Source organism: Trichosurus vulpecula, chromosome 3, assembly GCF_011100635.1.
Source record: "Trichosurus vulpecula isolate mTriVul1 chromosome 3, mTriVul1.pri, whole genome shotgun sequence".
In the NCBI taxonomy this organism is placed as follows: domain Eukaryota; kingdom Metazoa; phylum Chordata; class Mammalia; order Diprotodontia; family Phalangeridae; genus Trichosurus; species Trichosurus vulpecula.
Window position 1 is genome coordinate 381,133,853 of NC_050575.1, and position 25,233 is coordinate 381,159,085.

A 25,233-nucleotide genomic window follows, 5' to 3' on the forward strand; every position below is an offset into this window, starting at 1 on the left:
CTAAGACAACTTGGCTATTTCTACAAGTAAGAAGTACAGAGGTTAATTGTTTTGGACAAGGAAAGAGTATTGGTGTCTGATTGCTTTCTTTGCTTTTCTTTCCAACTGTTTTCTTTACTAATGAATAAATAAAAGAAATATTCTATGTGTGCCATTGTGTGTGACTACCTTTTATTCCTGCCACCTGGGTAAGGAGGAAATGCTAATGAGGCTGTTTTCTAATACTTTTTTAAGACTATATAATCATCATTCTTTTTACTTGGCACTGGTGTTAGGATACAGGGTAAGGTCTTATATATAGTAGTGACTGTTTTATGTTCCAGGGATCCTGGCCTTAAGAGGGTAAAGGGAACAGTTAGACCAGAGCTGGCCTTGCTGTCAGCTTTTTTGGCTTCTTTGTTGAGGTGGGTATGAGGGAGGCATTGGTGATGACAATTTGGACACAACTGTACATTGTTTCCTTCATTTGGATTATTAACTTCCTAAAGGTGGGGTTCCTGTCATTTCTTCCCTTTGCATTCCTCATAGGATATAGCAGGTTGGGCACATTGACATCATTTATAAATATTTTTGACTGACTACAATGTATGTTCTTTCTATGAAGAACACAGGCACACACACACACACGTACATTTGCCATCATTTGCTCTCAGACAGCTTGGATTGAGAAGCAGAGGATGAAATGGTGCTATCCCAAAGCTAAGCAAGTAAGTTCCCCTGGAGTAAGGTGGTGAATCCTGGTGACCCAAGTAGAATTGTTGCCTTTTTTTGAGAATATGTTCCTGGACAGGTGAGGTCTCAGGTTGAAGGCAAGGTCTTTTGAGTTGTCAGCTTTCCTAAGAACCTGTTTTCTCTTAAACTACTCTTGTTTTTAGTCATAGTTTCTGCTGAATCTCATTAGGTCTCGGCTTATAGCTCTAGGGTCCGCTCTGGTGGCTCTAAGGCCTTTTCTCATCAACCCCCATTTGCATGGACTGATCAGACCCTTAGATTTTTGTAGTAAGGGAATCTCATGTATCCTGTATTCCTTACTTTCTGCAGGCTCTGTTTCCACCCCCACACGCATAACAGTTTATTTTGTACTTTATCCTTTTTGACGAGCTCTTTGGTACCTTTGGAGTTGTCCTGTGCCCTAACTCTTAATCTGGGACCTGTGAACTTGGTGGTGTTCTTACAAAATATTTTTTGATAATAGAATTCCAACGTAATTGTTTTCTTTTGTAATCATATGTATTTTACCCATTTAAAAACAGCGTTCTGTGGAAATGGTCCATAGCACCAGATTGCCAGAGGAGTCAGTGACACAAGAAAAGTTGATACCCCTCTTTAGAAATGTCCTTGTCACTGGCCCCACGTCATAACATCTTGATGAGACTTCTGCGAGGGTGTGTAGGTCTAACTTGTTTATCTCCCATGTCCTTAGCAGAGATCAGGGGAAGCTTGTTGCAAAGATTGGAAACTTAAAACGCAAAGAGCTTTGTGTCTTGCTTATGTTCCCTCAGGTTAATGCTGAGGATGGGTAGGATTAGACTTTCGGGGGGGAAAGGTAGATTAGGGGAAGTGCCTCTGTAGCTTCCCTATATCTGTCTTTAGTGGGAGGTAGAACAGCACCATTTACAGCAACAAACTCATTTGCATTGGTTTGATTTCAGGTCCTAATAGCTGAAGCTGTAAAGAATCTAACACACCATGGAAGAAAGGCAAAATGTGAATCGCATACCAGAATACCGCCCCATCCACCAAGAGGGCTATCTTGGTGCTGGCAGTAGCAACGTGTCATCTGAAGGGCCGCAAGAAACTCTTCAGCTGAAGAAGGAAATCTCTTTGTTAAATGGGGTTAGCCTTGTAATAGGCAATATGATTGGATCGGGGATCTTTGTTTCTCCAAAGGGGGTCCTGTTCCACAGTGCCTCCTATGGGCTATCACTTGTGGTGTGGGCCATTGGGGGTATCTTCTCAGTGGTTGGTGCCCTCTGTTATGCAGAGCTGGGAACCACCATCACCAAATCTGGAGCCAGCTATGCTTACATTCTGGAAGCCTTTGGGGGCTTCATTGCCTTTATCCGTCTGTGGACCTCACTGCTAATCATTGAGCCCACAAGCCAGGCCATCATTGCCATCACTTTTGCTAACTACATTATCCAGCCTATATTTCCTTCTTGTGAGCCACCATACATAGCTTCTCGTCTGCTTGCTGCTGCTTGTATATGTAAGTATGGGGGCAAAATGTGAATATGATGTATGTGTAATAATAATTCCTTATAATCATGTAATATTTTATACTTTAAAAAATTTCCTGTTTTCTCATTTGATCCTAATACCCAATCATGTGAAATAGATAGACATGTAGGCTATCGTGAGCCCCTTTGTATACGAGGTATATGTTTTAGGAAGGGGAAAGAAAGGTGTAGGTATGTCCAAGAAGTATATATGTATGTGTGTGTGTATATATATACACACACATATATGAAGAATTTTTATGCTCCCTACTTCTTTAATACTTGGCTCTCTGGAGTTGTCTTTTGTGGTAGGACTTCATTTTTGAGAACATTGATTATCGCCCTTAGCATTTTTAAGTCTAGCCTGACTGGGACTTTTTGGATGGGAATGAGGCCAGGAGAGCTCAGCATATCCATGATGAGATCATAGGATGATTGGGGCCTAACTGAAAATATCTGGAACTTAAGTCCTTGTCCCAAAACAAGGTTTGTTTTGTTTTCCAAAGGCTAGTATGGAGGTAGTTTGTAGGATGACACCTTCTTATTTTGGTGGCTAAGGACCTTCTCTGAATAGAACTCCCCCCTTCCTCTCCAATCCCTCACAAGTAAATTTTCTTCTTTAGTATTAAAGTCTTTCTGGCTTTCTATCAGGAGGTTGTATTGTCCCCCTGTCCCAGGGCTGTCTTGTGGCATTACTGTTTGTGCTATGAAGCTGGAAGGAGGGCACAGATTTTGGGGGTAAAATTACCAAGAAGATTGTCGAAAGTCCACTGAGCCCCGAGGTCATTCTAATGGAGAAAGGGCACTGATACTGCCAGAAGCATTTGGTTATCATTAGTTCTTTCCTTATCTCTTTTCAAAAGGTTTAGCAGTATTTCTAGTTTGTTCATTGTTAAAAATAAGCTAAAAGCTTTAGCAAAGAGGCAGTGTAGTGTAGTGGATAAAGAGCTGTGCTCAAAGTCAGCAAGTCCCACCTCTGATGCTTACTGGCTATATGTTACTCCTGAGCACTCTGTGCAACACCTGAAGAAGGTGCTGCTGATGTGCATTGGTTGAAGGAATTTCCTCACCTAAGAGTTCTTTATACCAATGGAATCACAGGTTTATTTCCTGTCCTTAAATGGGATGGAATTAATTTTTAAATTTTTAAAAAGTGCGTAATCCCATATAGTTTCGGCAGCTTGTAAATGACAGATGGCAAAACTCCTTTGAATCCCTTGAAGCACTAATTAGGGATCTGCCCTTGGCTCTGTGAGGGGGTTGATTATTGATTTGCCCTTGAGTTGAGGAGAAGCTAGGCCTAGTGTGATTTAGGTCACTGTGACACTTGGCATTGCTGAGCTGATGTGTCCTTTCCCCTACATTACCTAGTCAACTGTGGTATTGCCTTTTGCCCCAGAAATTGGCTCTTAAGTCTATGATTGGATTAGAGGATAGAAGTGTCTGCTAGGGCTGAGATCAGGTAGTAAGAACTTAATTAGGACCATAGATGGCTGTTATTGGTTCAGCTCATTTCTTTCTTTTAAGAAAAATTTTTTTAATTAAAATTTTCTCAATCAGTAAAAAATCTTGGTTATCTTTCTTGCACTCTCACCCCTAATTGAGACAGAAAGAGAAACATGTCTAGTCGAATAGATTTCAACATTGGCTATTTCCAAAAACAATTTCATTTTGCACTCGTGAGTTCTTCACCTCTCTATTGGCAGGTAATGTTTCATCTAACGATTCTTCTGGAATTGTGGTGGTTGGTCATGATCAGAGTTCCTGAGTTTTCAATTTGTTTGTCTTTTGCAATGTTATTGTCATTGTATAAATCATTCTCTTGATTCTTCTTACTTTACTCTGTATCGGTTCATACAAGTCTTTTCAGGTTTCTTTGAAACCATTCCCTACCTACATCATTTCTTGTAGCACACTAGTATTCCATCACATTTATATGCCAAAACATGTTCAGCCATTTCCCAGGCACCTGCCCAGTTTCCAAATCTTTGCCACTGCCAAAAGAAGTATAAATATTTTTTGTACATCCTTAGAGTTTGATTTACTTAGGACCAGTCCCTCCCTTAAACTATTCTTCTTTTTCCCTGTTCTCTCTTCTCACCTTTCCCTCCTGTTTCCCTGTTGAATAAAATGTATTTTTGTATGTGTGTGTATATTCTTTACCTCTTTGACCCGGTCAGATGAGAGTGAAGGTCAAGTGTTGGCTACATCCTCACCCCTTCCCCCTTGTTTGTATAAACTTCCATTTGTGCACCCTGATTATGTGACATAAGTTTCTCTAACTTCCTCTCCCTTGCTCCCACCTATTCCTCTTTCTCTGCCTTTTCATTTTTCTTTTAGAATCATCAAAATATAAAAGAACTACGCTCAGGTCTTTTGTCTAATTAGAACTCCCTCTGTGACCCCGGATTATGATAGGTTTCAGAGGGGACACATGCAGGAGTGTGCTGGTAAGTGTTTAACTGCCAGTTCTCTGAAAGCATGATACACTTTTAAATCTTATCTGCATCATTATAATTTTTGCCATCATTTTCTTAAGTTCAGACAATCAGTTTCTGAGGTGTAAATACTCACACTGAAAATTTACAATTGATTCTCCTGAAAACCATTAAGAGTTGGCTCTAGCACACACTTGGACACATGTATCATCTCCTCATATGAGAATATAAACAATTTAGACTTGTTTAGTCCCATGTTGTTCATTTCATGTTTACTTTTTTATATTTCTTTTAACTCCTATGTTTGCATTTCAAAATTTCTATGTAGCTCTGGTCTTTTCACTTGAATTCTTTCTTTCTGGCTGCTTGCAGTATATTTTTTCTTGAAGCTCTGGATTTTGGCTGTGATGTTCCTGGGAGTTTTCATTTTGGGGTTTCTTTCAGGACCTAACCAAGGTGTTTTTTCTGTTTCCATTTTTCCCTCTAGTTCTAAGAGATCTGGATATTTTTGTGATTTTTTGAAATACTGATGTCTAGGTTTTGTTTTTCTTTTTGTCCTGGCTTTTTGGTAGTTCAATGATTCTTAAATGAATCTCTCCTCTGTCTGTGTTCCAGGACAGTTGTTTCTGTTATGAGAGATACTTTACATTTTCTTTTACATTTTTAGCCTTTTGATAATTTCTTCTTGTCTCATGGAATCATTGTCTTCTATTTGCTCCATTCTATCTTCAGGGAGTTTTTTTTCTTGGGCATGGTTTTGTACCTTTTGTGCCAAGCTGCTAATTTCTCTTTTCAAATTCTTCCATAGCTCGCATTTCTTTTCCAGTTCTTCTAGGTCTCTCATTTCACTTATAAAAGCATTTTAAAGTCTTTTTAAAAAGTCTTACTTTATCTTTTCCAGCAATTCTAGTTGAACACCTGTGTTCACACTCTAAGGCTTCGCTTGTAGATATTTTGGAATCATTCTCTTCTCCTGGGTTTGTGTTTTATGTGTCCCAAATAGCGTAACAGATTTTTATGGTGGGGTTTTTTTCATTCTTCTAGCCTTCTTTCTAACTTTTTTATCCTTATCAGGGCTGGGCTCTGCACACTTTTGGAGGGAAAGTCTGGGCAGGTTCTGTTGCTGCTTTCTTGGGTTTGAGTGCTTTGTTATCATCCCAGGCTGTCAAGGACAGACAGCTCAGTCTGGGCAAGTGCAAGTTTTCATGTTTCCAAAGTGGTCTGATCCAGGGCAGAGTCTTGAGCCTTACTGGTCTGAGTTGTTCAAGTTTCTGGCCTGGGTTTGGGTCTGAGCAACATATCTCTGGACTCTCCATTTGTAATTGCAACAAATTGCTGTTGGACTTAGCCACTATTAGGCAGCTGGAAATCTCTGCTGTTTTAGTGTGACAGAGCTATAGACTTCCTTTTGATCTGAGATTCTCAACCTGGTTATTTCTCTGCAAACTTTAGACAAGGTTGGTAGCTGCACTTGACATCCTGCTTCAAGGGAGTGTTTAAGCCAGTTTGAACTAGTTTCAGTGATCTAGTTTTAAAATTTTCAGTGTGTGCATTTACACTTTAGAAATAGGCAAATGCTGCAAATCAGGGCTTGATTTATTATTTTATTAATTGTCTAGACTTAAAGTGATAAAGAAAATGTTAATAATGCAGATTACGTACTTTTTGGAGAGCTGGTTGTTAAACATTTACCAGCACATCTGTGTCCTGCCCCACTCCTGAAGTCAGAGGCACATAGCTAACTGTTGCTTGCTTCTGAACTGTATTCTAGGGTCCATGACCACTCCTCACTTGCGAATGCCACTCCTATGTACAGGTCCTTTCTTCTCTCCTGGATCTGTGACGTGGAACTGGCTAGTAGATTTAATTTAATTTTTTTTCAATTACATATAAGCAAAAATGTTAAACATTCTTTTTAAAAATTTTGAATTGCAAATTCCTGCCCCATTTCCTTGAGAAAGCAGTTTGATATAGTTTATACATGTGTAGTCATGCAAAATATTTCCATGTTAGCCTCATTGCAAAAGAAAATAAAAACCAAAAAAACCCCAAGAATATAAAGTTAAAAACTATGTTTCAGTCTATATTCAGATGCCATCAGTTCTTTCTCTGGGGGTGGATAGTATGTCTTAGGCTTAAGAGTAGATGAAGAGGCTGCTAGGCACTAGGTTTGAAAACAAAACACCCCTAGACTGCTGAAATTAAGCACCTTCATTCTCTTTGGCGAGGCATTATGGGGTAGTGAATTGATATCAGGACTGGTAGTCAGGAAGACTTGCATCCTGCCTCACCCACTTGCCTCTCAGAACCTCAGTTTCCTCTTCTGTCCAAATGGAGATAAAAACAACACTTATCTCACACTACTGAGATGAGCATCGAATGCAAACTTTAAAGTACTATAAAAATGTTAGTGATTATTATTATGATTGTTCTTTGTTCAGTAAGATTCTGGGAGATGCATTGGCCTGTACAATGAAGACCCTACTTGAGAGCCCTGGCCAAAACCTGAAGATGAATGTGAATGTTAGTTAAGAAAACTCTGAGAGGAAAGAAGATTGGAAGGTTTGAAAGAAGTACTTCAGAGCTTTCTGGTGGGACTGACCCTGATGGCCTCTTTGCTTTGGAAACTGTACTTCAAGGACTGTTATTCAGGGGCACAACTTATTTAATACAGCTTTTATTGCAGTATGACCAGAATTAGGGACTGTTTTTTGTCTTTTTGTTGTATCTCTAGCACCTGGCCCAGTGTCTAGCGCAATTATGTTCAAGAGATTGATGAGATGTGCCATTTTAGGTGATTTGGAGTCTTCTAGGACTATAGATCTAAGAAGGTGCTATTGAAAGCAGTAGCTGTAATCCGGAGACTCAAGAATCTTGCTTTCTGTATACAAGAACTATGGGCCTTACTTAAGTGACTTGACATTTCTTTATCCAATCGTAACTTGCTATCATTTGATCTCTCACTGTGCTTTACTCCTCGTAAATCTATTCTTCTCCTTTTTGTGATCTCTAGTCACTCTGCCCTTTCTCAAGCTATTCATTATGCCTTCTCTGATATCACTTCCTAATCTCAACTCTATAGTTCAGCTCCACACTGCTATCTGTTATTGAATCCCTTTTCCCCTTGTCCTGTTGGTGCTCAATCCTTGTTGAACCTCAATCCTGGATTACTCCAACCATCATCCTCTGTATCCTTGTATTCTCTTGAAAGGAGCTGGAAGAAGTTGCAAATTGTCAGGGCTTAATAAATACTTACTCACTTGATTTGACCACTGAGCTGACTGGTTACATTACAGATATAACCTCATAGGCCCTTACACTGCAGCAAGACAAACTTTCCCTCCTCCCTAAGTGATTATCTGTCTACTCACCTGCTCCTTGCCCTCTTTGTGCCACCCAAACCTGAGCCCAGGCTCAGGATCTTGACTCATACTTCACAGAGAAAATTGAATACATTCAGTGCGAGATTCCTCTTCTCTTCCTCACAAAATCCCTTTGCCATCATCCTCTACTATCTCTTTTTTGTCTAGTTTCTGGGAGTGAGGTGGCCCTTTCTTCAATGCCAACCCTTCTGTGTGTACATTCATTCAGTTCCCTCCTGTCTTCTCTAGCAGAATGCTCCTTCGTTTATCTTCCCTCCCATCCTCTAGTCTAGGCAATCTCTTCCTATTTGCTGGTTTTTTCATTGTTGTCTGTAAACATGTGCAAATCTTCTCATCCTTAAAAAAAGCTTTCCTTACCATCCCCCCAAATAACTGTCCTATATTTTTCTACTCTCCTTCTCAGAAATTCTCAGAAAACAAACTCTCAGAAAAGAGTTGTCTTTACTCATTGCTTCATTTTTGTTATTTCATTTACTTGTCAGCTCCTTTTAGTCTGGCCTCTGTTCTCATCAGTGACTGAAGCTACTGTTTGCAATTACCAAACAATCTCTTAATTGCCAAACCTGGTGGGCTCTTCTCACTCTCATCCTTATTGACCTCCCTGCTTTATCTAACATCATTGACCGTTCTCTTCTTCTGGATGCTCCCTCTGTTCTCTGGGTTTTTATGACAGTACTCTCCCATGATTCTGACATTTTATCATGTACCTTAGATATGAATATACCCTAAAACTCTATCCTGGGCTCTTGACTCTCTCTATCCACTTTCTTGACAATCTCATTAACTCCCGTGGATTTAATTATTATCTCTGCATTTGACTCCTAGGTCTCTATATCCATCCCTAATCTCACTCCTAACTTCAGTCCCATATCATTATGCCTAGTGCACATTTTAAACTAGATTTTCCATAAAGATGTCAGACTCATCATGTCCAAAACAAACTCATTTTCTGTTTTCCCTAAACTCAGCCTTTCTTCTTAACTTGCTTATTTCTGTTAAAGGCATGACCAGCCTTCTGTTCCCCCAGTTTGTAACTTTAGGGTTATCATTAACTACAGTCTTTGCAATAACTCCACTTTTTCTAATCCATTGCCAGATCTTCCCTTTCTACCTCCACAACATCTCTCACATCTGTCTCTCTATCACTACTCAGACAGCCACCACTTAGTCCAGGCCTTCATCACTTTTCTTAGAATGGCCTCCAGCTGATCTCATTGTCTCAACTCTATTCTAATCCGTCTTTCCCACGGTGGCGAAAGCAGTTTCCTTAAATGAATGTCTGAACATGTTATTCCCCTCCTCACCAAGCTCTAGTGACTCCCTGATGCCCATGGATTCAAATATATAAACTCCTGTTCTTGGTTTCAAGCCCTTCACAGTCTGCAACCTGCCTTTCCACACTACTCCGCTTCCCACACTACAGTTAGCTAAACTGACTTTCTTGATGTTCTTCCCACGTAACTCTCCATCTCCTGTCTTCAGGTCTTTGCAATGAACATCTCCCATCTTGGAATGTACCCCCTCTTTTAGGCTCAGCTCAAACACTACTTTCTACTTGAGGCTTTCCTGATCCTACCCTCCATTCTTTTTGCCCCCCCCCCCCAAGTGTTATCACCCTTTCTCTGAAGTACTTTGTATTTATTGTTTTTAGTCTGTATATACATCTATACAAAATACATGCATATGCACACATTATACATGTTGTCTCTGCCAGTAAGAATGAAAGCTCTTTGAAAGCTAGCATTGTTTCATTTTTATTCTTGGTGCTCAATGAATGCTTGTTAATTGATTCAGGGTCTTACTAGATCCTTAATAGACCACTAGCAGTGGATTGAAGGGGTCAGAGATGTGGCAATCAGGAGTAGGGGGATAGATACGGAGGTAGGGTTGGGTAATAACTGGGAGCAGCTTTTGCTTACTCATAGTATATCAGTGTTTTAGTCTTCATCTGTCCTTGGGTTTGTTAATCCTTATACTCACTAGTCTTAGTTCTAATATAGACAGTCATATTTGCTAGTTGCAGCAGTTTCTTGCCCTTCTGGTAGGTAATATATATATTCTTTTGGACCCTTTCTCTCCTTCTCTACTGCCTTATCCTTGCCCTACCTCATTGTCTAGTCATCTGTGAAAACTTTGTTTTTGTCTTGTTTTTAATGAAGTGAAACCTTTGATGTACGACCAGAGGCTGCGTACCTCCTGGCTTGTTAATGTCTGTGAGCTGGTCTGGAGATCTCTCTTGCCATATGACTTGGAGGAAGGATTGACTTTCTGACAGTTGGTCTGGCCTTTTTATCCCCTGCTGTTTGGGAAATTGGAGACTAAAGTTCCAACTATAATTGCTTTGAAGGAAGAAAGGGATACTTTTGTTTGGTTCAAGTATTTATTGAGTCTTTTTAGTGTCCAGCACCGTATAAAACTGTAATAGGCAGAAAATATGACACCTTTACTGAGCTGCCCAAGGAGCAATATGAAGCAGAGGATAAGAAGCTAGAGAAAGGCTTAGATACAGATTCACTATTAATCTGCATGGTACAGATGATAAACACAGTTAAAAGGAGATGTTAATGTACTGGTGCAGGTGAAAAAGACTTTCAGGGTGGGAGTAGGACTTGGATAGGTGGAGAAGATGAATGAAGGATGACCTTTCTAATGGACTAATGAGCATGGCCCATATGCACACGGTGGATGCTTGGAAGGACTGGGAGGAAAAGCTGGAAAGGGAGGATGGAGCCCGGCCACTTTGTAGTATTTTTTCAGGTTTATTGAGAAAAACTAACTTTAGGGTTGGGTGTACTGCAGGTTCCCCACCCCTGGTGTAATGGATACAAAGATCTCTGTTTCCCTCTGACCCAGGTTTGTAGTGAATGGCATGTTTTCTGATGCCCTTGTCCTTTTTTTCCCCTTGCCCTTGGCAGAACTCATTTGTTTAGAAAGGGAAGAAATCCTTGGACCCTGAGGACAGAACCTACTTCTAATTCCTGTTCAGTGCAGATATACTATGGTGGTAGTGAGAGTTGTTTTGAAAATCAGAGGTCTTGAAATTAAGCCAAGGAAAAATCAAAGCCAAATCTCGTTCCCCATTGGTTTATAGATTTAGAACTGGAAGGGACATTAAAGGTGATTTAGTTCAGCTCCCTATCTTACAGATGAGTACACTGAGGCCCAAAGAAGTATGTGGTGGTGGAGGGGGACTTGTGTAGGATTCAGTAGAATGTGGGGGAAGGGGGAAAAGGGTTGCATTTATTTAAGTGTTGTTGAGGTTGTCAGTAAATCAACAAATAATTCCTGCTGTGTATAAGACAATCTGCTAGGTGCCTGTCTCTTTAATTTTTGGATTACTGCCTTCCCCACCAAGTTCGGCTAGTTTCTTTCCTTCTTGCCCTCTCTCCATTGAACTCTATTCACTTGCTTCATTGATGGACTTCTCAAGCTAGTAGGAAGGAAGGATGGATAGCATAGAAGTTGGGCAGGGAGGGATGTGGGCAGGTGTCCCAGGAATGTCAGGCCCAGCATCTCACACTAATCATCCCTTAGGTGGGCTATTAACCTTGTTCCTATCTGAGACCTTTCCTTGTAGAGAGAGGAGGGTAGTTGTATCAACATTATTTGAAGTGAAAATGAATGGGCAGGTAATAGGAGTTATTTAATGGAGGGATTCTCTGGTTGAGAAGGGGTAATGATGTGGTGCATGCCTGTGTCTCTTAGGTGAAGGACAAGTGCTGGTGTGGTCCTCACAGGTACATTCAGACCTGGGTGGGGGTGGCTTCGTTTCATTGACCCAATTATCTAGTGTCTTATGTTTGTTGATCCATAATAATGCTAAGTCCTTATTCTGAGCTGTATTGCCATGTCACTGAGTAGCAGTTAGGGACAGAAATGGAAAATTACTGATGGCTGTTGGCCCCGGGGACAGGAATTCTCTGCCCACGCCTGCCTGTGACCTGCTGCCCCACGTGGATTTTCTCTCCTAGGTCTGCTGACATTTGTGAACTGTGCGTATGTGAAGTGGGGGACGCGTGTACAGGATGTGTTCACCTATGCCAAGGTTCTTGCCCTTATTGCTATCATCGTCACAGGCCTTATAAAACTGTGCCAGGGTAAGTTGGTCCTGGGAGGGAGAGAGGATATTGAGTTTAGCCATCCTGCTGGCTTCTCTGGCTTTCTCTGAAAGGCACTGGGTTCACCTGTTTGATCTCACTAATGAGGTAGTGTCTGTTTCATGTTATGTGACTTTGAGACTCCTTGGAGCATAGTCTTAGGGATTGGCAAGACACTGGGTCCCTTGATAGGCTGGCCAAAGTCAGCTGGGTATATGTTTTACCCCTTTCTCCTCTAGGACTATCCTCCGATTAGTGACCAGCACTGTCTAGTCCCTGGGATCTCTTAAAATACGGGAGCCTAGAGCTCTGTTGGGAGATAGTGAGTCGCATTGCAGTTGGTATAGGACTCAGTGGAGAATGCTTTGCTGGAGGTGGGCCATGGAGCAGTGGGGTAGGGAGCTAGTTTTACAGTCTTTATCTGATTGTGTCCTTCTCTAGTCAGGCCTCTCTTAGGCTAGCTTGTAAACTTGTGAAGCCTTGCTACATCTCATCACTCTTCTCGCCTTATCAAGGATCAATCCTGCTCTATTCCTTGATCTTTTCTAAATTTCATGGATACCCACTAAGCTGTTAGCTAATAAGAGCTTAAAGGTGCGCTCCCTTTTCGGGGGTTTTTGGGTTCTTAGTGACCGAAAATCTTTAGAACTTAAAAAAAAGAGCATTTCCATACATGGAATTTTAGACACTATAACAAATAATAAGGAAGATTATTTGAGGGCAGAGAAGTCTGCCTATTACTCCTCAAATCCTTCCAAATAGGTGGCCGCTGACCTCAAAGGGAGAGTGGAGTTTGGGGTTTCTCTTTGCTATATTCTGTTTGGAAGCAGAACGCTGGGCTCCAGGGAAGTGTGGCTGAAGCCATGAGGGGGCTGTGCTTGGGGTGGGAGGCTGACCATGATTTCCAAGGGCTTTTTATTTGTAGGTCCAGGGGGCAGTGTGGTGTATTGGAAGAATCAATGGTTTTGGTATATTGTAAGGACCTGTTTTTGATTCCAAGTTCTGTTACTACCCTATGTAATCTTGCCCAAGAAATTTAACTTTTCTGGGACTTGGTTTCCTCATATGTAAAATGAGGGGTTTGGCTCCTTTAAAAGTTCCTTCTCATTTATGTCTGAGTGTGTTGACCTGTTGGGTGGGATTACTTTATACCCTGGAGACAATAAGTCATTTCCCAATATGTTCAGACTTACCCCTGCCCTAAAGGCTCTGGACTGTTGAGGCCATCAGATACTGAACACAGGATTAACTGGGCACATTGTTCCCCTAAGTCTGGGGAAAATCTAGGTGTGTCCCAGCCTGTGCTATTCCTAAGAAAATCCAAGGAGGGAGGGTGGTTATTGGGGGGGCATCTTTTTGAGCTAAAGGCTCTATTGATTATCTTAGTGCTACGCTATGGGTAAAGATTAAGGAAGCTTCATGCCTGTGATTTCTTTTTTTTTTTTAAATTGTTACTTTTATTTTGGAGGGGGAAGGCAGGGCAATTGGGATTCAGTGACTTGCCCGAGGTCACACAGCTAGTAAGTGTGTCAAGTGTCTGAGACTGGATTTGAACTCAGGTTCTCCTGACTCCAGGGCCAGTGCTCCACCAGCTGCGCTACCTATGATTTCTTAACATATGACTATTATAATTGAAAAAAACAGAATAGTGGGAATTTTATTCATGGATCTGATAAACTTTAGACAAATTGCTGCATGTTTCTAAATTAAGGTTGATGATGTCAAGAGATAGTACTGGGTAGAACAAAAAATTATTCTCAGTATATAGAAAGGGAAACACTTTGTATTCTTATTGTAAAAAAAAATAGATATGATTACTTTGGGCTTTGGCAGGAAATGGTAATTGGGGTTTTAAAAGGATGTTATGATAAAAGGTGTGTGCTTTGTTTTAGTTGAGGGAGCACTGAATGTTATGGGGTCTGAGGTGAGTGGGGCAGGAGTTCTGGTTTTGTTTGCACTAAAATTTTGTTTATTTTTTTCCCCTTCCCCTCTTCTCTGCCTTAATCCCCTCCATCTTTTTTGTTGTTTTTCCTGCTTCTCTTTCATTCTGTGTGTTTCTTTTTGCTATCTCTCTGCTCTGCTTTTCTTCTTCCCCTCCTAACCCTTCCCCTCCCCCTTTTGCAGGACATTCTGAGCACTTTCAGGATGCATTTCAGGGCGCTTCCTGGGATATGGGAAACCTCTCTCTCGCCCTGTATTCTGCCCTCTTCTCTTACTCAGGTTGGGACACCCTTAATTTTGTAACAGAGGAAATAAAAAACCCAGAAAGGTAAAGTTGAGTTCATAATGCACTACCAGACTAATTTGTGTTGCGAATCCCATTGGTGGTGGGTACTTTTACATAAATGATTATCTTTCCTCACGTCCCCAACTTCTGTACCTTTACCTCTGCCTTTTTCTCCCTTCTTCATTTCTCCATCCTCTTCCTTTTACCTTCTATTGCTTTGAGCAGGAGAAGGACAGAGGGAAAGGAGGAGAGAGTTAGTTGGGAGGGAAGGGACTTCACCTTAACACATACATACCACTAGAGTGCCAGTGTCCTACCTAGAGGAAGTGTGACCTTGGTAGTCAAATCTAAACCCTGATCTGACTTTTAAGCCTGTAACCTGAAGAGAAGTCTATGCCAGTCTGGCCAAGTATTACTGTCCCAGCCCTGGGCTAGGAACACTAAAAAGATAGAAACATTGGCTCCCAAATACGACAGCTAGGTTTCTTGTATAACCTTCCATGAAGACTCCAGTGGTAGCTACATTCTTAGACAATCATTTTTCACTGATTTAAAGACTGGAAAAGATATTCTTGTGATGCCTTTAAAGAAAAAAACATATCTGAGTGGATAGTGGACAGTTCTTAGTGCTGTTGCCTTTTCCTGCTTTGGAGACCTCAATGAGTGGACAGTTTGAGGAGACAGCATGGTGTAGTGGATTTAGGGGTCAGAGGATTTTGGCATGGCTCCTGATTTTGGCATTTAGTACCTGTATGAGCTTGGGCCAATCACTTAATCCTCGATTTCTTTATCTGTAGAAGTCAGACTAAATAACCTCTAAGGACCTTTCCAACTCTTAATTCTGAGATCCTGTGACTGTTATCTTACCTAGTTGTGGAGTTAAAAGATGTTGAGGGTAACACATTGTTAAGGAGATTCAGTAGGCCCCAACGACTAGGAGCATAGTTGCATTTTAAAATCTCATAAAATGCTTTCTCAAAAAGGGACTTGCTTAATGTTGTTGGCCTGAAGGAAGCAGGGTCCTAGTGAATGATTTAATATATTTCTCAACAGGAACTTGCCTCTGGCTATTGGGATTTCTATGCCTGTTGTGACACTCATCTATATCTTGACCAATGTGGCCTACTATACAGTGTTGGATATCCAGGCTGTGCTGGGGAGTGATGCCGTGGCTGTGGTGAGTCCCTTGGTCCTAGTCCCATTTGTATTCTGAGGCTGTCTCGGAAGTAGTGTCACAAAATTCATTCCTTTCCACTGTACCCCCCCTTTCCCTGATGGTCGGGCCAGCCACAAATGGAGCAAGACTGGGCTGTATGACCTGTCTTTTCCCCTTTTCTTGGGACAACGAGTTGCTTTATAGGAGCCATCGTCTGGTCTAGGAGCAGAGATCAGTCTGTAGCCTAGGCCATATGATGCTCATCCCACTTGCTCTGGTCTTTGTGTTAAGTTCCTTTCTTTTCTTCATTTACCAGACATTTGCTGACAAGGTGTTTGGCGTATTTAGCTGGACAATTCCTATTGCTGTTGCCTTTTCCTGCTTTGGAGGCCTCAACGCGTCCATCTTTGCTTCATCGAGGTAATACGGCTCTCGTGCTGCCTAGTTTGTGTCTCGTGTGTTCATGGCAGATAGCACAAACTGGCTAGCCTTCTAGCCTGTGAAGTGACCTTTATTTAAAGTCCTTGTCCCTTTGTACTCCTCCAGTCCATGGTGAAAGTATCTATTGCTGTCTTATAGGTTGCCTTCCTACTGACTGAAGGCAAGAGTATTTCCATGAGTAAACACCCTCTTAATGGTTATCGCTGGGGCTAAGGGAAGCAGGCTTTGAATTGGAACTCTGGCCATCCCTTTGGCTGTATTAATGGAGCCTCCCTTCATCTTGGGAATCACTCAGCCCTGTATGATATAAGGCTTAGGATTTGGATAATAGAGTGTGAGTGTGTGTGTGTGTGTGTGTGTGTGTGTGTGTGTGTGTATGTGTATACATGTGTCAGGGCTACGTGAGTGTTGGATGTGGGTGAGTCCTACTTAATCTGACTCTTATCTGTTCTAGGTTGTTCTTTGTGGGTTCTCGAGAAGGTCATCTCCCCTATCTTCTATCCATGATTCACATTGAACGCTTCACACCTGTTCCTGCTTTGCTCTTCAATGTGAGCTCTCTTGCACTAGAAGGGAAAGGGGTTTATGGGGAGGAAAGGTTTGGAGCCATTACATTCGTTGCTTTCTGTGGGTAATGGGGCCACAGTCCTGAAGTGGAACAGGCAGTGAAGGTGAAGTGAAGTTGGTGTCGGGGAATTAGAATGGCTGAGAACATATTGTTGGAGCAGTGGCCCTGATTCTGTTCTGGAAAGGAAAGAGTTGCTTATATGTTTAATATTAAAGTGGTTGCAATGAGGAAAGAGGAGCGGGAACCTTAGAACCAAAGGGTGTGTGGGGAGAATGTCAGATGGGTATAGAAGTATACAAGATGGGTCCCCTTGGGCAGTGTGGTGTGGTGGAGGAAGAACATCATTAGGAGTCAGAACACTCTAGGTTCTAGTCCTGATACCATCACTAAGTTCCCATGTGACCATTTGCAATCTAAACCACAGGCCCCAGTTTCCTCGTCTGTAAAATGGGTGTGATAATGGGACTGCTCGCTTTGAGGCAAATGTACTGTGAACCTTAAAGGGATACATAAGCGTGACTCGCTTTGAGAACGTTGTTCTTGTTCAGTTGTTTCAGTTGTGTCTGACTCTCTGTGACCCCGTCTGGGGTTTTCTAGGCAGAGACACTGGTGTGGTTTTCTTCCCCAGCTCATTTTACAGATGAGGAAACTGAGGTAAATGGTTAGGTGACTTGCCCAGGGTTCCTATAGCTTGCAAGTGTCTGAGGCCAGATTGGAACTCAGATTTTCCACTGTGCTACCTAGCTGTCCCAGCTATTCAGAGTATAGGAATAAATAACTGGCCTATTTACTCTCACAGGGTTGTTGTGGAGGCTCAGATTGGAGAATTTGTCTGAAAGGTGTGGAAGTGTTTTGTAACCATAAAGCACTGTAAAAACGTGAGGTGTTACTGATATGAAATAGTGAATGTCACATCAAGGCCTGTTACGGTTTTCCCTATGCAACATGAAACCCTTTTCTTCACAGTGCACCATGACCATCATCTACCTCATTGTGAAGGATGTCTTCCTGCTTATCAACTACTTTAGCTTCAGTTACTGGTTCTTTGTGGGCTTATCAGTTGTAGGGCAGCTCTACCTCAGGTGGAAGGAGCCAGAAAGGCCTAGACCCCTCAAGGTGAGGTTATTCCTGTTGGCTGAAGGGAAAGGCTGGGGATGGAGGGGAGGGAACTGATTTTGTTTGTTCAAGAGGCCTCATTGACCCAAGAACTTAGGTTCTATTACCAGGTACCCTGGTCACAGCATATCTGGGTTTGTCCTCACATGAGAATTCTAGCCGTGTCTCCTTCATGTCTAATGGGTCGGAGGCAAAGACTCTTATCCCTCTTGGCTTAAGCTATGGTCAGGAAGCTAGAGGTAGGAGTGATGAGCCCAGGCTCTACATATAGGATCTTATGATCCTTAGGTCTAAACGTTCAGTATTCACATTCTTCATTCTCCTTTTTCTTACAGCTGAGCCTGTTTTTCCCTATTGTTTTCTGCGCATGCTCTGTTTTCCTGTTGGTTGTACCCCTTTACAGTGATACTATCAACTCTCTGATTGGCATTGGAATTGCTTTTTCTGGCATCCCAGTATACTTTGTGGGTATCTACTTGCCTGCATCCAAGAAACCACTCTTTATTGGGAAGATTCTGGGTGAGTATCTTTCCTACTTGGGGTGCATGTGGGGTGGAGTAAGCTAGGGGGTAGAGAGAGTGAATTCCATAGCTGGCTCCACATGGTAGGTACTAAAGTAGGTAGTCAATGGTTATGTGAGGCATACCACAAACTTTGCTTGCCCAGGACCTTTGCAATTCCCACTGTCAGTCATTGCTGTAGGTTAAGACCTTCTCTAAGAGCCCTCCATTAAAGTTGCAAATTACCTGGGAGGAGGAATGCTGTACAGGTTAGTTTTTCAGATTAGCCAGTTGTTTGGAAAGGCACTATTATTAGCAAGGACCTTCTGGGGAAAGGACATGGAGATAGGTTTTTTTTGGTAGGTTGGAGATAGGCAGGGAAGGAAAGGTGCAGAGAAGTAGAGGGTGATGAGGAGCAAAGAGCCATTGACCACTAAACCAGCCAGCCAACCAACCAACCACATACCCCAGAAAACAAAAAGGCAGATGGAGAGAGAACCATCCTACAGGGTTCCCTCAGGCTGGCCTTGCTGACCAGGGGCTCTAGGTGAGAAATCCCTGGAATTGTTCTTAGGAAGACTGATTCAACATCGTTAATTTTGGGGCTAGTTTGTGAGGATGTTGTCTTTGTCTTTTTCTTTTTAGCTGCTATCACTAAGGCCACACAATTACTCTGTCGCTGCGTCCTGACTGAACTGGACTTAAGTGAAGAAAGGAAAACTGAAAGAAAATCTGACTAGGGGCCAGAGGCTTCTTCCTCTAAGGCCAGGAAAACCAGCTGCACATGGGCCATCAAAGCCCAGGTGACTGCATAGCCAGGAAATAGGACAGCAAAACCTCCTGAGGGTGGGGAAGAGTCTTCTACAGTCTGGAGCTCAATTTTCCCACATGGCAGTCCTCTCCTGGAATGAAACTCCAAACCCCTATGTTGACATTTGACAGGCTTAGGGGGGAGTCTGTGGAATGATGGTAGAGGAAAAGGGAATGTTGGGGAGACCATACTGGTAAGAAAAAAAAAAAGTTGGTAGGAGGAAGAGGGCATGCTGTCGAGGAGATAGATGTGGAGTCTAGAAAGAGCACATAACCTTCTCCTCCTGGAGCCAGACAGTAATAAGCCAGATTCCAGTAGAAGAACTGGGTCACATCTTCAATCTCCTAAGTCAGAAGTTTGGATTTGGTCAGAGTAAAGCTATTTTAAAACCTAGAATCCTTCCCCACCCCACCTTCCCTCCTCCCTCTCCCTCACTGAGAACTCTTGCCATCATCTCCACCCTTCCCCCCCCCCCCCCCCGCAACTCAGAGACCATTAATACTAAATCGACGTCAAATCTCTCTATTAATGGTCTCCAAGTTTTGGGGACTGGGGGCCAAAGTTCTCAGTGGGGGAGGGAGAGGAGGGAAGGTGAAGTGGGGAAGGATTCTATTTAAAATAGTTTTCCCTTGACAAATTCTAAAGTTTTTCTGCAGGACTGGTTTATTACTTATTGCCTCTGGAGGTGGCAGGGGTGGGAGGGAGAGGGGGGAGAGGGTTATGTGCCTTTTATTGGGATTATTTATCCAGAATAATTAGCCTCAGATTGAAACACCAAATGTTTATATGTTCATAGGCTGAGATAGGCTGGGTGCATTTGTAATTTCCGAGATATCACAGCCGGTTCCTCTTGGCTTGGTTAGTTTCTGTTGCAGGTGGAGACTTTCCTCCTCATGAGTCAGAATCTTAACAGTTGGGATTGTGGTTAGTCCAGCATTTTGCATTGGTCGTGTTTTCAGTTGCTGTTGAGTAAAGGTCGACAGGTTTCTCACACTCCTCTACTGATAGCATATTTGTACACATACAGGTGTGCAATGTTCTCATGTACACAAATGTGTATGTTATAAGCTCTGGCTAATGTCTTAGCAGGGAAAAAAAGATTAGCAAATTCATGAGAGAGGGTTCATAGTCCTTTTGTGAAGAGAAGTAACTTTATTCACTTAAATAAGGCCCTGTGCCTTTTTTTTAGACATTAGCATATGAAGGTGTTGGTTGTTCCTGGGCCCTGGTATGGAAATTCAGAAACATCTTACGCATTTACTGCTAATTGGTTTGACAACTTCTTGAAAACAAATGTGTTTAACCCTGACAATGAAAAGTCTAAATCAACCCTGAGTCATGAATTATCTAATTATTTTCTGGTAAAGACAGCTAGAGTAGTCAGACCCTTTTTCACACACATGTACACATCATGTTGATGTGTTACATGATAGTGATTGTAGTTTTCTGAAAACTAGTCTTAGAACTCCCACAGGCAGCACTGGCATTTTCACATACTGGCCCTGTGGCTGGATTGCCAGGATTTATATACCTCACAAGCCCTACTGCCTCAATGTGTGTCCCATATGGGGAGCATGCTCCCTTCCCTTCTTGCTTACCCTGACTTCCGGGAGTTGGGCTACAGGAGGGGACTTTCCCTAAGTCTGGGTGGGCTGAGATCTCTCAGTAGTACAGTTTAGTTGCTTGTGGAAGGTTTTAGTTTAGTTTAGTTTAGTTTGGAAGATGGAGCGTCTATGGGAAGAGATGAGTCACCTTCGAAGGCACTAAGGACCCTTTGGTAAAATTCTTCAGAACTCCTTTCCAAGCACTAGAGTTAGGAATCTGACACCTTCCCCTGTGCACCTATTTCTTGGAGCCTGTCATTCAAGCTTCTTGTTGAGAGCCTTGAAGCAGACAATAATGAGGTGCAAGGGAGAAAGGGAGGAAAGTTAGTCCTAGTGCACATATTGGTCCCAAAGACTAGAGGCATGGGTGATGGTGGTATGTCTCTGCCTGGTGTGTGTTCTTTGTGTGTGAGTTGGTTGCATTTACTTACAGTACTGTCTAATGCTGAACAGAGTGTTCTGCCCTGCAGGCCAGGCAGTGCTCATGCCAGGGCCAGAGGTGATCAGGGATAATAATACCTCACCATGTTATGTTGGTCCTTGTCCTTTGGTGTCAGAATCAATAAAGAATGAAGATGAGAATGGATTCGGCCTGTTTCTGTCCACACTTCACTGGCATCAGCAACAGTGGTTTGGGTGGGAATGCTTTGCATAAACAATCTTTGCAAAATAAAACTCTTGGGAACTTTGCAGTGACGAAAAACAGCAGCTTACTATCATCTCATCCTTGGTTCCAGTAAGTAAACCATTCAGAGGGAAAAACAAACAGTGTTCCAGGCTATCAGGCATGGAGGCCGATCAGCATGGCCACTGCCACCACTTCACCTCAACCTTAAACCATGTGTTACAAGGTTTCTTGAACTAATGATTTGGTTTGAGTATAGTCTCGGGTGTGAGCAGAATATAGGCTCCATGCTGACATAGTCAGGTGTTTCAAGTGAGATGTGTGGGATAGGGACAGGACCTGAGATTTCATGGGTATAGAAAACTCACCGGTGAGGAAACTCCCTCCATGAATGTAGGGAGGTACCTTCTGTGTGACTTACAACCTTAAAGCGCTGACTTACCTATGGTCACACAGCTGGTGTGTGTCAGAGGTGGGTCTTGAGCCCAGGCCTTAGAGTTGCCAGGCTGGCTCTCTCTGCCACGTTGCACCATACAAATAACTTGGCATTTATGTAGTGCTTTAATTTATATTCTCCTTTGAGCTTTACAACATCTATTATCCCCATTTTACAGATGAGGAAACTGAGTTTGAGATTAAGTGACTTCACCAGGGTCATATAGCTGGTATGTGTCGGGTGGGTATTAGTAGATTCTCAAGTCTACTGAAAGCATCAACTGCATCATTCCGAAGATGGAAGCCACCTCTAGCTGAGGTATGGTTGTGGTGTATTACTCTGAGGGAGGGTAGCAACTATAGTTCTTTGCTTTCCAGTGCCTCTGCAAACAGTTCTGAGCTTTGGGACTAGTGGAGGGCTCTAGGACATGACTGTTTTTAGTGGCTCAAGATTAATTTTTTTTCAAAATTAAATTCTTTTGCAATCATTTCCTCCTCACTTCCTTTCTGACCTCCTGGGAGCCTTGCCACTTTAGTGCACAAATTAGTTCAAATCTGTGCCAGTCTAGTGCCTTGCACTTTCCCTCATGTGAGGTAATTCCTTAAATCTCAAATCTCATTGAGCTCTTGCCTGGAGAGATTTGAAAGTCCCTGACCTGTGCTACTCTGCACACAGGATATTCTTCTGGGGTGACAGTTGGCTTCCAGGAGGTAGTAACTTGGTGATTAATTAAAAAGTTTCATTAAAAAACACAACTGTTACTTGAGACATTTTGATGGACATAAACACCTTGTCCCATTGCCTGTCTGGGAGAGTTTAGCCGCTGCATGCTTTGTGAATGAGCCACTTTATATGACATCTGGTTCTTAATGTGACCACACTACAGAGCTGGTGGCTCCTCTGTATTTACATAGCAACAGATCTTATCTACAGGGCATATTCTGTTGGTAATACTAGTGGGGTACCTACCCTTATGCATTTATAATTAAGATGGGCTTTTAACACTTATTCAATCAAGTGCCCTTGAAGAGTTTGGCCTTTGTTTCCTTGATTAAATTAGGAGTCCTTGATGACCTCCTTACCTCAAGGGAAAGCCTAGTTTACATGGGTTTGAGTGACATGTTTTGACATCGGAGGCTTTTAGACCATGTGGGTTTAAGTCGCATTTTTGTGATGCTTTTAGGTCACGTGGGTAAGTCGCATGTGTGACTCCCCTTTGACCCTGAACAAGATAAATAAACCCAGAGGTTGGTGTTCTCCATTGGGGCTCTCATTCTTGGAGGTGTGTTGATGTGGAGACTCTGGGTAGCTGTAGTTAAGAGCTCTCCAGCTTGTAAACCTGGATGTTGGGACTTTGTTAAACCTTGGTAACTATGCATTGAGAGTTGAATCAGACAAGGGCTGTCTGTTGATGTTTGTATTTGCTCTGAAGCTTAGGGTGCTGGCTTTTTCCCCTGATGTAAGTGAATGATTTTTGTATGATGGATTAAATTGAGATTGTTAACCCCTTAACTTGCTTTTCTTAGTAAAGCAGATCACAAGTACCTGTGCCGGCAGTGTCCTTGTAGGACTTGTGTTGGTCTTTCACCGCCACAGCAACTGCTGGCCGAATTGTTGCTACACCTTATTAGTTCCCCTGGCCCAGGCCTTTCCCTTCTGACCCACTGTTACTGTAGGGAGGGTAACCTGCTACTAGAGGACTGGAAGTTAATATCCTAAAGGATTGTAAATTGACCTTTCTTTTGTACTCTGGGGGAACCAGCTCCCAGGAGGTACATACTGGTATCTGAAATTATTTACTTTTGGTTTTAATCCCGGCTTGAGTAGGAACTCTTATGAAGTTGTGAAGTAAACCCTTTAAAAGATAGGGGAAAAAAATCTAATGAATGCGCCAGCACAGCATGCCACGTCCATGGGACTAACCCACTGAGTGCTTTGTCTAATCCTTTTAGTTTCTATACCAGTTGAAGAGAAATTAAGCTACAGTTCTAAGAAGGGGGCTGACTCTAGCATTAAGTACTTAACATATGTTGTCTGACAACAGATTCTAATTATAAACAAGGTTTTAGATTCAGCTTTTAACTTGCTTGGATAAGAGTCCTTTTGACCTCACTGCTTGCCTTAGTCCTTTGAGTAATTGCTTTTGGTTCCATACCACCCATTTTACTCTGACACCATATAGTGACTCGAGTCCCCAGTATTGTAGACATTGCTTGCTCCAGTCACCGTTGGCCCCTGAAGTAACCAAGTGAGATGGTTGTGTCTCAGCCTTTGTCCTCCTTCATTTTTCTATATCATGTAACGTGGCCGGCTCCCTCCCATCTGGGTATTCTCTGCTTCCTTGGTTTTCCTAGTTTTCCCATCTGACCATTCCTTGACCCATTTGCTGTTTAACTGTTCTCCCACATCTTAAGGGTGGGTGTCCCTTAAAATTCTAACATAGCTCTACCTGAAGATCATTGTCAAATCTATCTACAGCATATTTCTGTCAGTTCCACTTCCTCCTTATACCTTAGAAATATCCTCTGGTAGGTACCACCAAAGAAAAATTGGACTTCCAATACTTCTAATCACTTTTCCTAACTTCCCTATAGACACTGCCATCCTGTTACCCATTTTTGATATCTGAGAGTCGTTCTTGGCTCTTTGCTTCTTTTCATCTAGTCTTTTGCTAAATCCTGTTTCTATTTCTATAATATTTCCTGCACCATTTTCCCATTTCACTTAACGCTGCTACCACCCTAAATTAGGCCCTTATCACCTATTTCCTGGACTATTGTAATAGTCTCCTAATTGGTATTCTTGCCTTCAGTCGCTTCTCTAACTCATTCTTTACAAATTAGCCACATCATTCCCCTGTTTGGTGTGGACTTCACTGCTTCTGATGTTCATCTCAGCTCTGTGTCTATATCTAGCCATTCTGTTGTCTTGTAGTGCAGCAACCATGTCTGAGGCAATATCCAATTCTCTACACATCTCGGAGGCAAGAAGCAGTGCAGTACAGTGGTTAGAAAGCTGGCCTTGGAGCTAAGAGGACCCGGGTTAAAGTCTATCTCCACGGTATGGGTAAATCACTCAACCTCTTAGTGCTCAAGGCAGAGGGAATTTCCTTAACCAGAAGTGAAGTTACCTGTGCCCATGAAATCACAAATCCAGCCCTATCTATTTTTGGGGCCAAGACAGATAATTACAGTTAATGCCATGTTTGACTTCATTTTAACATTTTTTACATCGCTGTGGTCATGCAAATGGTCTTTCTGATTCTATTCACATTTCATTAACATCTTCCCATGTTTCTCTTGGATTCTTCCTCTTTGTCTTTTTAGCGCATACTGTAATATTCCATTATACTCATTAACTAGTTTGTTTAGCTATTCCTCGGTCTATGGCACCTGCATCCGTGACTGGAATGCACTCCTTTCTCATCTCAGCTGCCACCTCTGCCATGAAGCCTTTTCTGATCCCCTAGCTGAAAGTGATCTCTCCTTCAAATTCTGGATCTCTACTTTGTCCTTATCTAAGGCTAAACTGTATTCTGTGTATTGGTGTAGATGTCATCTATTCTTTCCAGTACGATGTCAAGTCCAGCATGGCAAGGACTATTCATTTTTG

General features: G+C 42.3%; 1 protein-coding gene across 1 annotated transcript; it reads left to right on the forward strand.

The window, feature by feature from the left end:
* Window positions 1-1,656: 1,656 nt before the first annotated feature.
* On the forward strand, window positions 1,657-19,410 carry SLC7A6 (solute carrier family 7 member 6). Its single transcript, XM_036748148.1, has 9 exons — window positions 1,657-2,209; window positions 12,012-12,137; window positions 14,262-14,406; window positions 15,418-15,541; window positions 15,837-15,940; window positions 16,416-16,512; window positions 17,496-17,645; window positions 17,981-18,164; window positions 18,791-19,410. Exons 1-9 carry the CDS (start codon window positions 1,690-1,692, stop codon window positions 18,883-18,885), a joined length of 1,545 nt encoding a protein of 514 aa, XP_036604043.1. The 5' UTR covers window positions 1,657-1,689; the 3' UTR covers window positions 18,886-19,410.
* The last annotated feature ends 5,823 nt before the right edge of the window (window positions 19,411-25,233 follow it).